General features: G+C 41.8%; 1 protein-coding gene across 1 annotated transcript; it reads right to left on the bottom strand.

Annotated features, from left to right (window-relative positions):
• Window positions 1-4,330: 4,330 nt before the first annotated feature.
• On the bottom strand, window positions 4,331-7,432 carry LOC139334193 (uncharacterized protein C1orf232). Its single transcript, XM_070966952.1, has 4 exons — window positions 7,352-7,432; window positions 5,617-5,697; window positions 5,239-5,345; window positions 4,331-4,682 (listed from the first exon to the last, which is right to left on the bottom strand). Exons 1-4 carry the CDS (start codon window positions 7,430-7,432, stop codon window positions 4,331-4,333), a joined length of 621 nt encoding a protein of 206 aa, XP_070823053.1.
• Between the last annotated feature and the right edge of the window lie 6,708 nt (window positions 7,433-14,140).

A 14,140-nucleotide genomic window follows, 5' to 3' on the forward strand; every position in this document is an offset into this window, starting at 1 on the left:
TGCACCGAGAGCCTAAACTGAACGCACTGTTTGAAAAGACTTCACATGTAAAAGAGTTGGACAGTTTGGCAGCAGGACGTGAGCATGTATGCAGGAAAGAGGACTGTTTGTCATTGACTCTAAAGCCTAAACGTGCTCCTGTGTGTGCTTCAAGAGTGAAATGCTTCTGCCTAATTAATGCAGTGTATTCACTTTCATTTCAATTCTATGTGCAATGGGGCCTGGCAGATTTCAGGCTGCACCGTGAGGGAGATCCCAATCAAGCACAGCTTAACACAGCTGAGAAGAGGTCTAATCAGGCAGATAAACTGAAAACACCTGAGGGGGTGTACTGAAGGCATTTAAGCCTCCAAGGAGAGGAGACACTGACAATATCAAACACAAAATAAAGGCTGATTATTACCCCACCTTCGCCCTGATAAGTGACCTTTAACATGCTGGAGAAGCTCTTTGGCTGCTCTTTGTAACATGATCACATGTGATCAATGTGAAAGGGCTGAAAGTTATTAGGCATCCAGAACAGATCCATAAAATCTCAAAGTTAATCTCCATCCAGAAAGCTATTTGATTCACTGATTATCAGCATGCTGGAGCTGCTCTTTAAAGCTGCACTAACAGATAATTTCATGCTAACAGTGAATCAAATGTAGAGAGAGTAATGTGAAAAGTGATGAGCCCACAGAGCATCATCAGCCGGCTCTGCAGTGTGCAGGAGGACACTGCTGGACTCACGATGGATAGCTTAAAGAAAAAGAATAAAGATATATGCCTCTTCCACATATTCATCCTGCTTGTGGAAACCTAGTCCAACATTACCCACAATGCAACTCGACTGCCGACAGTTCAGTCGGAGATTCAGTTGTCGGAAATGTGGCTCCAAATGAATAAAGGCGTCGCTCTGTGTCAGCTGTGTGTGTAAATGGGCCACTGCTCAGCCAGACGCTAACCTCTGAAAAAGGAAGCCAAGGAGGAAGTGTCAGAAACTGAAGTTCCTCAAATGGCCACTTGAGGCCAGCTCCAAAAGCAAGTCAGTCCCCATAGACCCCCACATTAAAATGGCAAACAGAAAAACAGTTTTAGTCTCTACAGCTAATTTCCCCTTTCATGACAACTCTTTGCCCATTTTTGGATAAGCTGCTGGTTTGGTGGACTCAGACGCTGACAACATGGTGATGGCTGGAGCCACTGACACTGAGCTTCACAGTGGCTCTTCAGACACTTCAGGTGGTAATATGCCATTGTGTTGTTTACATCATCTACATCTTTGGCAGCTACCCTGAATAACTTAATAAAAGTAGAATTAATTACGCTATAAAAAATTATTTTCCACTGATGATTAGAGGCAGCTCTATTTCAGAGGCCCCAAAAGTCACATTTTAAGTTCAACCAAACATGACAGACTTCTCATCCCTCCAATTTTATCTCTGTGCTCACCCACCAAGCACCCCCCTGCACAAACTGCCAGCCATTACTGTTCAGTTTCTGATGCTTTCATGCTCTACAAACTCCATTTCCACTGAGTGTTGCTCACTTGGTGTCATAAAACTGCAATGTGGACCTCAGCTCTGCACACGAGCATCTAATAGTCAGCAGCCTTCATCAGCTTTCACTCAAACAAGTCGCTCTCATGACCCCTCCTGAAGAAAATCTGCTTTTTTGGAATAATTTTACGTCTAAAGCTTGTTTTATGGTCTCCGACACAGAATCTGGGTAAGTTACATAAAAATGTCCTAAAAGCTGAACATGTCGCTGAGTTATGAGTAGGGGAAGATCTGCTCTGATTCAAACTGAGACTGACAGCTGTGGAGGTCTGGACAAAACTACTGAGACTCACCAACTTTCACAGGATCCACCATGACAGCCTGAAATCTGACTGGCACTGGAAGCACATGGAAATAATAGAGGCTGGTCAGCTAAAAAAAGCATGAACTCGAGCTGTGGGTGCATTTGCTCACGTAATTTTCACCTTTTATTAGGGTGTATCGTCAAATTCAAGTGGAAACGTCAACAAAGGCCCCTAAATTAAAAAGGAAACCGTATTGTATATGAGGAAACATGGCACAGTACCAGAGGAAATGGGTGTAGATCAGGGAAAAAACAGGAAATGAAAGAGGTGAAGGAAAAGAGATATCAGAGAGGAACATTAAGTGTTATTCAAGGGAATTTGACCTGAATTTTGACTCCATTATAAGTGACGGCTCCAGAGTGGGTGTGATGGAGAGACAGAAGAAGAGGGGAGACAATTTCCAATCAAAAGGTAAAGGGAGCCCCCTGCTGGTTAAAGGAAGCGCTGATTAAACTCATGCCCTGACATTTCTGTTGATTTTGTCACACTTTCAGTTTGGATTAAAAAGCCAAATTACACCTCAGACAATAGTGAAAAGACCAAACTTAGAAGGAGCAAAGGGAAGGGCCCATTGGACAGAGCTTCCCCCAAAACAATCCCAAACTAAACCTCAACGTAGATCAGCCTGAAGCTAACAAAGGTCCATGCCAGCATACGGTAACATATATATGTGTGTGTTTTTCTGATGTAAATGATTAAAAATGTGAAACACGGTTTACTATTTATGCTTTTTGGGATTCACTGTGTGATCTGTTGCACTGAAAAGGCCACACATTAACAGCCATAGCTGAGCTTTTTCCGGGAACATACTCATTAAGCGAACTTGGTTTTGCTGCACCCTGATGTTGGAGTGGTTCTCTTGTGACGGCGCACCAGGCAACAGGGCTGCTCTCCGGGTGAAGCTCTCTCCTGCTGGGCATCAACATCTCCTGACCTCCACATCTTTGTACTTTAATTTAGCTTTGCATATAAAACACACATACTTCATTCATCCATAAATACCTGAATCAACTAACCTGGTGTTTGGTAGAAAATAACACATACTGATAGGATGAAGCTTGAGATCAGGATATAAGACAGATGCCCATTAATCTGTGTCACTCTTACAGACATGTCAGTAATTCTTGTCTGATTTGATCGTTTGACATAAAAAAAGATCTAATTTACTATTCAAACATCTTTTATAAAAGAACCACATTTGCATTGCTGGTGCGTCAAACTGTCGTAATCTGTCTTTAACTTTTTTTAAAGGATTGATTCTGTCTGATTTTCATCCTGCGTGGCAGAAAAATGACGATGACGTTTGCTCATTCATGCTGTGGCTTTGTTTCATCGCAGCAGCCTTTATTTTATCATACCAGAGAACAAAACAACAGAATAAGACAAACAACAAAACAAAAGCAAAATCAGAGTTAAAATGACAATCAAAGCCTCATTTCTTTCATGTCACAAAATTAGGAATGTTTAAAAAGTCACACTTTGCACGTGTCAGTCTCAGTCACAATCAGAAAATTCAAGTCGGTGAAGTCATCATGTTGGTGCGACTGACATTATGTCGCCACACACACACACACACACACACACACACAGACGCACACACACGTTCATATTTCATGCAGCACATTTCCCCCTCCTGATGTCTGAGGGGAGAAAAAGTGGTTTAGAAATGTTTGTGTTATGTAATCGGAGTGTCACATGGCCAAATCTCCTAACTGAAATCCGCTGCCCTCTGAACAGGTTAAGTGAGATAATCCTCGACTAATCCAGCTATCGCTGCCTTTAATCTCTTAATCCAGTTTTTGCTAAACTCCAGATTAGATCATGTTTGCTGACAGGTGTGAAGGCCCCTTTTTGTGGTTTAAAAAGCCCTTTGGGAAAGAAGATATCAGCATACAACCCCTACAAAGCAGCATATCAGGTTCAACACTAGAGAAGGTAAGAAATCTGTTGCATTTACCTGAACATACTGATCACCTGTTACACAGATATGTATATTACAGCCTCCTAATCTCCAAGGAATAAGAATTATCAGTCAGAGTATCTCTCTTTTAGAGCAAGCGATTGTAGAAGTCCCCTTAATGATGCAAACTCAAGCAGTAGCCTGTGCTGTATTTATGTGCTTTGTGTGTGCAGATGTGCACAAAGGGACATGTGAGATTTAATAGGATTAAAGATATAATACAAAAACATATTAAAGACTATTCTCCATTTGCGTCCTGAGAATATTTAGGTCTGAAATAGGGTCGTGGGGAAGTAAAGGTAATAAAAGAGAAGGTTTATTGTAACTTGTTGAGCTCATTGTAATGTGGTGTTAAACAGACGTTTATAAGTTCAATAGTTCACAATGTGCTAAAAAGGGACGTCTACAATAGCTGTATAGTTTAGGACATCCTGTGTAAAATATATCCTCCTCCTAAACTTCCTCCACACTCCTACATCCAACCCCTTCATCGTGTTGTCTCCAGATTCCTTCATCATTAGCAGTTAGTTGGTCTTGGTCTTCAGGTCTGCCAGCTTGCTGGTGACAAAGTTCCACTTGTCTCCGCTCCCTCCCCCCAGCGAGATGTATTTGGAGAAGCTGTTGTTGCCGCCCCGTCCTCCTCCACCTCCTCCTCCTCCGCCTCCTCCTTCACTCTCCTCTCCCTCAGTGATCTGCCTGTCCTGGCTCTCTTCTCCTCCGGCCCCCGTCACCCCCTCCTCAACCTGGCCTGCTGCTGCCTCATTTGCTGCAGCGGCTTCTGCCTGCTTCTTGGCAGCCCAGTTGGTTGCAAAGCTATCCCAGAATCCTGAGCGCCTGGTGGGTCGAGGAGGCTCCTCCGGCTTTACTGCAAGTGGACTGAGAGAGTGGTGGGACAATCTGGCTATTACTGGCAGCCAGTCTGATGACAAAGTATTCAATCAACCTTAGTAGCATCTGGCATCCAGTCTAAATTGTGTTAAAACTGGACTAAAATTGAGAATTAAAAAGCTTTAAATGTCTAAATTGTGCTGGTGGTAGCTTCTTATTTAATGGACATATCTAACTGAGGACAGAAGAGCTACTAAAACGTCAAACTACTGCGTTAAGTCTAGTCTATGAAAGTCTATTAAATTTGACCCGTCACTTCAACCAATGTTTGCTCCAATCAAATCTTAAGCATTGCAGTTTATAGTTGCAAAGTTTATTTTAATCTCCAGGATTATTCAGCCTTCCTTGAAGTGCTATTTAATTAAAAGTCCAATCTGATTACGGCCCGAATTCAATACAATTGTGATCTCAATACATACCTCACAGACACTTTAAAAATACCCTTTATTTCCTGGAACCAGCCTTATTTTACCCACACAAACCCCACAGATGGTAAAAGCTGCAACAATGGCACCCGACCAGCAGGAGAAAGATTTCCACTCACTGGTCGGCGACTGGCGGGCTCTCGGTCTCCTCAAGAAGCTGGTGTTCATCATCTTTGTTGAAGATAGCTGATAGTCTGTTCCAGCTTTTAGTCCCGGCCCCCTGCATCTGGACACAATCATAGACATGGGGTCAAAGGTCAAAGAAGGCACACAGTTCGGTGGGTTCAGAGCATCAGTCAGAGTGCTCAGAGAGTAGAGGAAGACTCCTTTTTGTAGTTTATTTTCTAAACATTTATTATGATATTCCTCCTTACTGACAGAGCGCTGAGGCTGTGCAGTGACTTAATAGTTGTGAGACCACTTTATAATAAGTATATGTCTTCTAATGCTTTTTCATAATATAAAAGATTAAGTAAGAGCTCTCAGTGTCAACATACTTTCCTGGCCAGCTGGGACACAGCGGTGGGTCCCTCATCCTCCTGCACTGGACTCATCATATCATTCTCCACCTCTGTGACCTGCAACAGCAGAAAAAAGACAAACTGGGTGCAGCCATGTCCTGAATCTATGTACAACCTGCTGTCTGCCATTAAAACAGCTGCACAGGATTTGTGCACCATCTAGTGCCCATTGTGGAAACTACAACCTGCAGAATACATGATGCTTTTTTTTTTTTTTTACTCTGAACTTATCTTTTCATGCTTCAGGATGTGTTTTTTTATAATTAGTGTTTGCTTCATGCAATGACTTGCATATTTCCACATCAGTGTGTGTGATATGAGTTCATACACTGTAGGTGTCTCCTGTTTCACGTACGTGTGGAACAGTGTCAACTCAAATAGCAGCTCTGTGCACATCCATCTAAATGGAAACTATCTCTCTGAACACACACACAGTATTCACTGTTGTGCCTGTAGCTGCTCTGGCACTGCAGTTTGGACTGAGTACACCCCAAGGTCCTGGCTATCTGTCATGTCCCCCATGTCAGTCAGTCAGTGGAATGCCAACTAATCCGTTTGTTAAGCTCCCGTGCAGGATCGAGTTTCTTGGCCTTCCAGAGATCTGGGTCAGCCCAGGACTGTGTTTGTTTCGTTGGTACCAAACCCTGCATGGAGTACAGGTGTCGCAGTGAGGCCATGAAAGCCAGTGGTGGAAGAGGTGGTCAGATACTCAAGTCCCAGCACAGCAATGTAAAATACTCCATTACAAGTTAAAGTGTCCTCCATAAATAATTATTGCTGATGCAGCAATGTGTAACTGGCATTTTACTGGTGTGGCTGGTGGAGGTGGAGCTAGTTTTAGTTAAATTATACACAGTTTGGTGGTTTAATCCATCGGTCAAGATAAATCTGAGGTTAGGAGAGGAAAATGGTGCAGGACAGAACAAAAAAGTTTATATTAATTTATTGGACTTTTATCTCATTCTTTTCTTTTTTGTGAAATAATTAACACGTTTATTTGAGCCTCGAACAATTATTCAAATGAAACCATTTGGTGAGGTTACAAGAGGAAATGTCTGCGAGGGGATCACCAGGCAAAACGATTGTGTTTTATAAACTATCGTAAAATCTTAATCTGAAAAGTAATTTGTAATAATAGTGTTTAGAAAAGAGCAATGAAGCAAAAAGCAAGATAAATCCCTCTGAAATGTAACGGAGCAGAGGTATAAAGCAGCATAAAATGAAAATACTCAAGCAAAGTACGAGTGCCTTCAAAAGTCCTCAATTAAATGTAGTACTCTGCTTCTTTGAGCTGATGAAAACACTTAACATGCCTCCTAGCGTTTCCTTGATGTCCAGTACTTACTCCAGTTACAAACTGCTTTATTGCTGTGAATGAACCTCGATCCCAGATTACTGCATCCAGTATGAGCAAACACAATTTTATCAGTTAACACTTCAGTTGGCAGACTCAGAGTTGCCGAATACGCAAGAGGAAGTATTGTTATTGTTATTGTTATTTGTTTATTTAGGCCTTAAAGTTCCTTTTGCACAGAAAACAAAACAGCTTCAGGAGCTCATCTGACGTGTGATGAATAAAAAATGATGGGCAAACAAAACCTGGTGACTTTATGATTTCAATACCAGCAACCAGGTGAACTCTCAGACACTTTAATACATGCAAATGAATCAGTACGAGGAACAAAGATGGAGAAAGTTGTAAATTCCGTACCTCTTCTGCAGCATCCTCCTCATACTCAGGGTTAAGCGTCTTCAGCACTTTGCTCTTATACACCTTCCACATTGGATTCATACTTGGACAAATAGATACTCAACACTCAGGACAAGACCTCCACCAAGTCTCCACGTCCAGCTTCGGGCTCGTCTCAGTTGGGCCAACTGTGACCTGTTTCCATGCGTAAAGTTCTCAGTAGCTTGGTGGCGCTGGGACCCTCTTCAGCACCGAGGGCCACACTGCGTCATAGCCTTTCTCCTGGTCAGATTATGTCTGTCTCGTCAAGCCAACGAGGTTGACAGCTGCTTTCGTCCCCACAGAGTGTCTGAACAGGTAAAGCTAGAGAGCTGCGCTGTGCGTGCATGCGCCCACGCAGGTGTGCATACACAGACACACACGCGCACTCACACACGCACACACACACTAAACTCAGCGTCACGGTTCAGAATCCCTGCCTTGGTTACCTGGAAACAGGTGTAGATTTCCTTATGCATATTTCAGAGGAGTCTCTTTCCCAGAGCCAGAGGTCCATTGTCAGCCAGTGTTGGCAGACTGGCTCCTGTAAACCTAACGCACACACACACACACACACACACACACACACACACACACACACACACACACACACACACACACACACACACACACACACACAGTACTGATATATTTGCGTTCAGATGGATAATTTGTTCAAGGCAGCTCGTTGCCTTTATGTTTTCTCATATCTGAAGATAAAAACCTCCTTCCAAATTAATCAAAGCCATCAAAGCTGAGTCTTAACTTTTCCTCCTAATGCACCTCAGCAGACAGATAATTAAGAGGCAGGAAGTTCTTTTTTTTTTGTTTTTGTTTAATTACTTGTAACCTGACGGGTAATTCCCTGTGAATTAACTCCGCACCTGCAGTTTATTAATGGCGGTTTATCTCACCAAACATCCCAATTATCATCCACTGTTACCTGGCCACTTCCTTACAAGTCCTCCCCCTCTGCTCTCATTGGCTGCTCATGCATATCAGTCAAACACCAATCAGAGTCAGGTGCACCGCAAGGTTTTTTGAGACTGGTCGCTTGGCAACCTGAGAGCGCCGGCGAGTGTCGTGTAGATAAAGAGAGATGTATAAAGCTTTGATGACTGATTGGGTTTCACTAGCCACCCACAACAATACAGCCGACTACAGAGATACACGCTGTTTTGCTTATTCACTCAAACACGTATGCTGACATCTAAGAAACGACTAGATTGAATACTAACTGAAATGTCTTAACTATCTCTTGCAATTCAATGGTTATGACATATAAAACCCCTACTGAAAACAAAAATATGTAGAGCTTAAATCTTGATTATACACCAGAGAAATTCGATCTAACTTGTCCTATAGGTTTTGATTACCACACAGTCGGACAGTATTGAGGCTGTCAGGCCGGGCAGCTCTATAAGATCAACATGAATTATGAATGCAGGTCTATGGATGACACTTCCATGCAAACAGACTGATGGATGCTGGTTATTTGAAGAGTTAGGTTGTGGCCAGAGCAGCTCATGTTTCAGACTGGAAAGGGCGCACCCAAGTATTTAACACACCACACCAAGGCAGTGGATTGTTATGGTGGAAGCAGGGCTTCTTTCATGACCTACATACATATGCGTACTTCTAGAAATCGACTATAAAACCACTATATAACAGAAGATGTTTGCCGGTGAAGGATTTATTGTGAAAGTAAACATGCACAACAGTGAGGTTTAAGAGAATTATGCATTTGATCTGGAAATAGTCAACAGTCAGTGTACAGTCAGCTGAGGCTGATGCATTAGATCGACTTTACTGTCACTGCAGAGTGCAAGTACTGAGACAACAAAATGCAATTCATCATCTCACCAAACGTGCAAAAAGCAGTAAGTAAAGGCAATAGTAAGATATCATATGCTGAAGAAACAGCTGGAAGTATGGTATGAATATGACACATCATGGTCTTACTCAGCCTGTATTTAAAGGCCGTAGAAGTATTTGCGTATTATGATCTCACCTCTCGCCAGAGGTCACAGTCTGTTTAGTCTTATTACAGCGCATCATTTTGTAAGATGTGCATCATTGTTCACTATTTAAAAATGCTTTGTTTAAAATAACTTTAGCAAACATCTCCCTCTGAAATGTAGAAGTATAAAGAGGCAGGAAATTAAAAAAAAATAATGTAAACTGCAAGTATATCAAATTTAAGTACTTGAGTATACTTACTTTCAGAGTGTGTCAATGATCATGGACTGTCTGTCTTCTAATCACACACGGTCTTCTCTACCCTTGATCATCATCATTATTCCCACTGTACTAATTTTAATGAATCATTGATTAATTCAATCTATTTTTAAATCTCTGCTGATTGTGACACCGACAACACCGCACTGCACTGTGACCTCAGTCGTGTCAATGCTTAATAAAGACCAGTGAATTCTCCATATATCGTCTAATTTCTTGAATCCTGCTTCAGTTGCCTCTTACGTTGAGTTTTACTGGTATTTTCACTGGATGTTTTCCAGATAAAAAGCAAATACTAAAGAGAAACATGTTATATATACTGTAACAGGTTGTGACCTTAGATTACCACAAGGTGGCTCAAGAGTCCTTCATGGTGTTGAACATCTGGATTTGGACATTGTGAGGAAGCTGTCCCCTCTAATATCTGAAATGTGAAGTGATTATTAGCATTATTTTACCATCACATAACAATCTGCCAATGTTGACATAAAGTAGAGGGAACTAGGTCATAATTTAGATTAATTTATAGCAACAAAAACACAATGGGAAGAAGTGCCGCTGTAGCAAACACCTTCTTTAGATGAAATTTAAAGCTTAAAAAGAAGAGACTTGAGGCACTTTGCTGATCATACAGGCTTTGTTGCAGTTTGAAAATATACTTTGTACACATAGTTGCTGAAGTTATCTGATTTTTCACTACTTTGTTTGATTTAGTTTCATTTGTTTCTTGGCAACGTTCAGCAAACTGTCAATTTATCACCATAATTGTCCTCTGTTGGTCAGTCAAACTTTTTTTTTGTTTTTTTGTTTTACAGTATCCAGCAAAGTTGCGTCATTGTTTGAATTCTCCTGGTCCAAAGGTCTCTGTTAATGTGGGTCAGTACCTTTATCTCATAGCAGTCAGCGAATTTACCTTTTTGTGCCAGAAACTGTCAGGGATGAAGAATAGAGACTGTGCACATTAAAGGACCCTGCTCCACTATTATTAGCTTTTCATTAATGTACAGTTTATGCTTCTCAGAGCGTCTTCTGCATGATTGTTAATGACACCTGGACAGATGATTCATTTCCATCATTAATATTTACTGAATGAGAAAAAATGTGTGCGTTTGAGTCCATATGTGCGTGCATCATGCGCATCTATTTTTAGTTTTGTTCATCACCCTTGCCTACCTTTCTTGGCCACTAGGGGGGGACAATGCGTCACTCCAGTGTTGTGCTTCAGAGGTATAGAACAAAATGTACAGAACACAGTGTACAAATGCATGACTCCAACATGTTTATCACACACATGCGCAAAATGCATCTGAGATGTCAACAGCTGCTGACCCCTCTCTGAGGAGGGTTTGTATTAGATCATTTGATCATTTTAAAAGCCTTAAGTGCGGCTGATTCTGTTGGGTTGCATTTTCAGTAAAATCACTCCCGGCAGAAATATTAGCGAAAGCTAATCCTGCAGACAAAAGGAAAATGACCAACGCAAGAGGGGTGAAGCACAATGATGGAAATCTTTGCTGACCCCTAACATGGCTGGAAGATTCTCCTCTCCACTAAATCTGAAAATTGGATGCTGCTATCAGTGCATCTACTTCGCTAACCCTAGTCTGACTTTGCTAGTTTATGGAGATTAGCCTATAGCTAGCCAATGCTGCGAGCCCAATTTGCAGCTCAGCTCCTCCACTAATGTTTACGCCTGATGTGTCATAACCATGAGCCTCTGGTTCATGAGCACATGCACGCTTCCCTCTGTGCAGTGATACAATTGGTGGGTGTATCTCCAGAGCTCACACCAAAGATGGATAAACAGCACTGCAGATAAGAAGACTTTTTTTTTTTTTTTTTTTTGATTTTGGAGTGAACTGTTCGGTTAAGCATGAAAAAGTACTCATTGTGCAGAAAAGTGTTATTAGTTATTATTTTAGCCGATACTGCTGCTTGTCTTGTGTTGCCACAGTGGTGAATGAAGTGATCAGATGATATATGTAAGTAAAAGTAAGAACACAACAGTGCAAACACACTTCATTACGTTTACATTTATTAAGAAAAAAGTTCTGCAGTCAAAATGGCTCTTACGTAAAAGTACAGTAAAAAGGTATGATCAGCAAAGTGTACTGAAAGTATAAAAAGTGACTGTACTCATTATGTACAGTGTGTGTGTGTGTGCGCGCGCGTGTGCGTGCATGAGCCCATCTACCTCATACTTTGTGCACATGTATGACTGACTTCTCTCTTTTCAAACTGCACCTCCACTGACTGCTGACTCCTCACTCTTACGCAGCCGGAACGGGCTGCAAGTGATCGACTGCTTCAGTTTGGAGTTTTGTTTCCATGAAGAACAACTTGCATGACACTGACTTTAGTGTTTTCTTTTGTCACCATTTTCACTTTGACATTGAAGTTTTACGTAGCTGTTGGTTTGGAACATGCATATTACACCGCCCTCCTGCATACACGCTGGACACACAGCCGCCCTGCACTCCCTGTTCTGCACCTACATGCCAACAGACGCAGCTGGAGGAGATCTGATCTCTACTGAGTGCACTCTTCAAGTCTTCTAGGAATTAATACTGAGGCATTAATATTCAAGTAGCATGTAGCTGGTCATTATCGATTAACCTATTTACCTGTAGTTTAAACTATAAATGAAAACGGAAACACTCAAGTAAAGTGCAAGTGCATGAATATTTTACTTTATTACAGTGCTTGAGTAAAATACTCAAGTTCTTTCCACGAATAGATGAGTGCAAGAAGTACTTCAATGTTGTTGGTCAAGGTTTAGTAATTATGCCTTTTGTTGGTTGCCAGCGTTACTGTTTCCGTTGAAAAAGGGGAAACGTAACACTATGGCTAAACGTACATGTATGTGTGTGTACACACACTGCAGGAGGCCGATAACACTCAGAGGTTGGCGCAGGTGAACCAAGTGATCTTCCCCCATCACCAATTTGGAATCAAGCAATTTGCAGCAAACACCAACATCTGTGTTCATCTTTCTCAGCTCCCCATCTGCAGCACCTTGTCACCCCCTCCCTCCCGCTCATGTCCACTGGGGTCCACACAACACTCAGCCATTTAAGAGCCTGTTGTTCGACCACCTGCGGCAACTTGGATTGCACAGTGAAATCCCACCGGTGTGTGTGTGTGTGTGTGTGTGTGTGTGTGTGTGTGTGTGTGTGTGTGTGTGTGTGTGTGTGTGTGTGTGTGTGTGTGTGTGTGTGTGTGTGCCTGCACATTATAAAACTGATACATGTGTAAACCATCACCAGGCAGAATGTTTCCAAAATAGACCTGAATATAAAGACAGAGCCATGGAAAGATGAAAACTGGCTGGTCCTCAAACACAGTATGAGCCATGTGTTGAGAGGGTGGAGGGGTTTAAAACATGGAGCCTGCTGAACTTTGCTCTACTCTCTAACCTGAGTGACTCAACCTTTCAGGGTAAAACCATCTGACTTCCACTTTCAGATATAAATCTATGTGGTTGTTGATGCTGTGAAATTTCAGTATATAGGTCTGTAGGTCGGACTGCAGGACAGCGGTTCAGGCCGGGGCACCTATCAGTTGGCTTATGTAATCAGGAGACTGAATGAATAGTTTGACATTTTAAGATAAAACACTTATTCTCAATAGATAAGAAGATCACGTCTGTATGGCAAATATGGAGATACGGCCAATTAACCTAGCTTAGCATAAAGACTGGAAACAGGGGGAAATAGCTAGCCTGGCTGTGCTCGAGAGTAGAATTTATTGTCATTCTCTCCATATAAAATATTCAGCATACAGGGCATCCAAATGACATCTCTTCAGTGCAAGTGCAAAGACAGTAAATGCCAAGTAGTATTCAGTTGAGTAGAGTGCAATGAATAAACAGGGTTATATCTGATTTCTTTAAAAAAGTGTGCAAATGACAGGTTTTTATGAGTGGTTATGCACTGTTACTTATCCAAGTGCATTTTGTTACCTTTGAACAGAGCTAGTCTACCTGTTTCTACCTGTTTCTTAGCTTATCTTAGCACCTGTTTCCAGGCCTGGCTGCTGACTGTAGCTTCGTGTTTAACAAAAACAGGTCAACAAAAACAGCTTACTCTGTCTAAAGGTGACTTGGCACTAAGCCAGGACATGCATGCATCCCCCTGTAAAACAACACGTTAAGCATACAAGATATAACATGTTAATTAGTGAGCTCTGGTGGTGATTTTGTCTCAGTGGACAGACCCAGACTAGCTGATTCCCCTGTTTCCTGTTGTTAGGCTAATGTCAGCTACTGGATGCTAGCTGTTGCCTCATATTCAGTGAACAGTGTCCTGTTGTCATCATGTCCTATTACTCATGTTTTGATTCCTCAATCTTTTTTTTTCTTCCCCAAGTTAGAAATGACTGTTTTCCTGTTTTTATTAGATTCAATGTTCTGGATAATCTCCTCCGCGGGATTAGGAAAAGGGTCTTAATCTGTGTCAACCCGAGTGAAACCACAGTATTTGTCCTAATATTTCAGTTCATCTAACAGCACTGACACCTTTTACTTTCTGTATG

The sequence above is a fragment of the Chaetodon trifascialis genome, chromosome 7, assembly GCF_039877785.1.
Source record: "Chaetodon trifascialis isolate fChaTrf1 chromosome 7, fChaTrf1.hap1, whole genome shotgun sequence".
Lineage (NCBI taxonomy): Eukaryota > Metazoa > Chordata > Actinopteri > Chaetodontiformes > Chaetodontidae > Chaetodon > Chaetodon trifascialis.

Coding starts and splice junctions, on each gene's coding strand:
- LOC139334193 (XM_070966952.1), bottom strand. CDS start 7,432: ATGAATCCAATGTGGAAGGTGTATAAGAGCAAAGTGCTGAAGACGCTT. Junction 5,346..5,616: donor TGTCCCAGCTGGCCAGGAAA/GTATGTTGACAC, acceptor GATTGTGTCCAG/ATGCAGGGGGCCGGGACTAA. Junction 4,683..5,238: donor AGCCCGCCAGTCGCCGACCA/GTGAGTGGAAAT, acceptor CCACTCTCTCAG/TCCACTTGCAGTAAAGCCGG.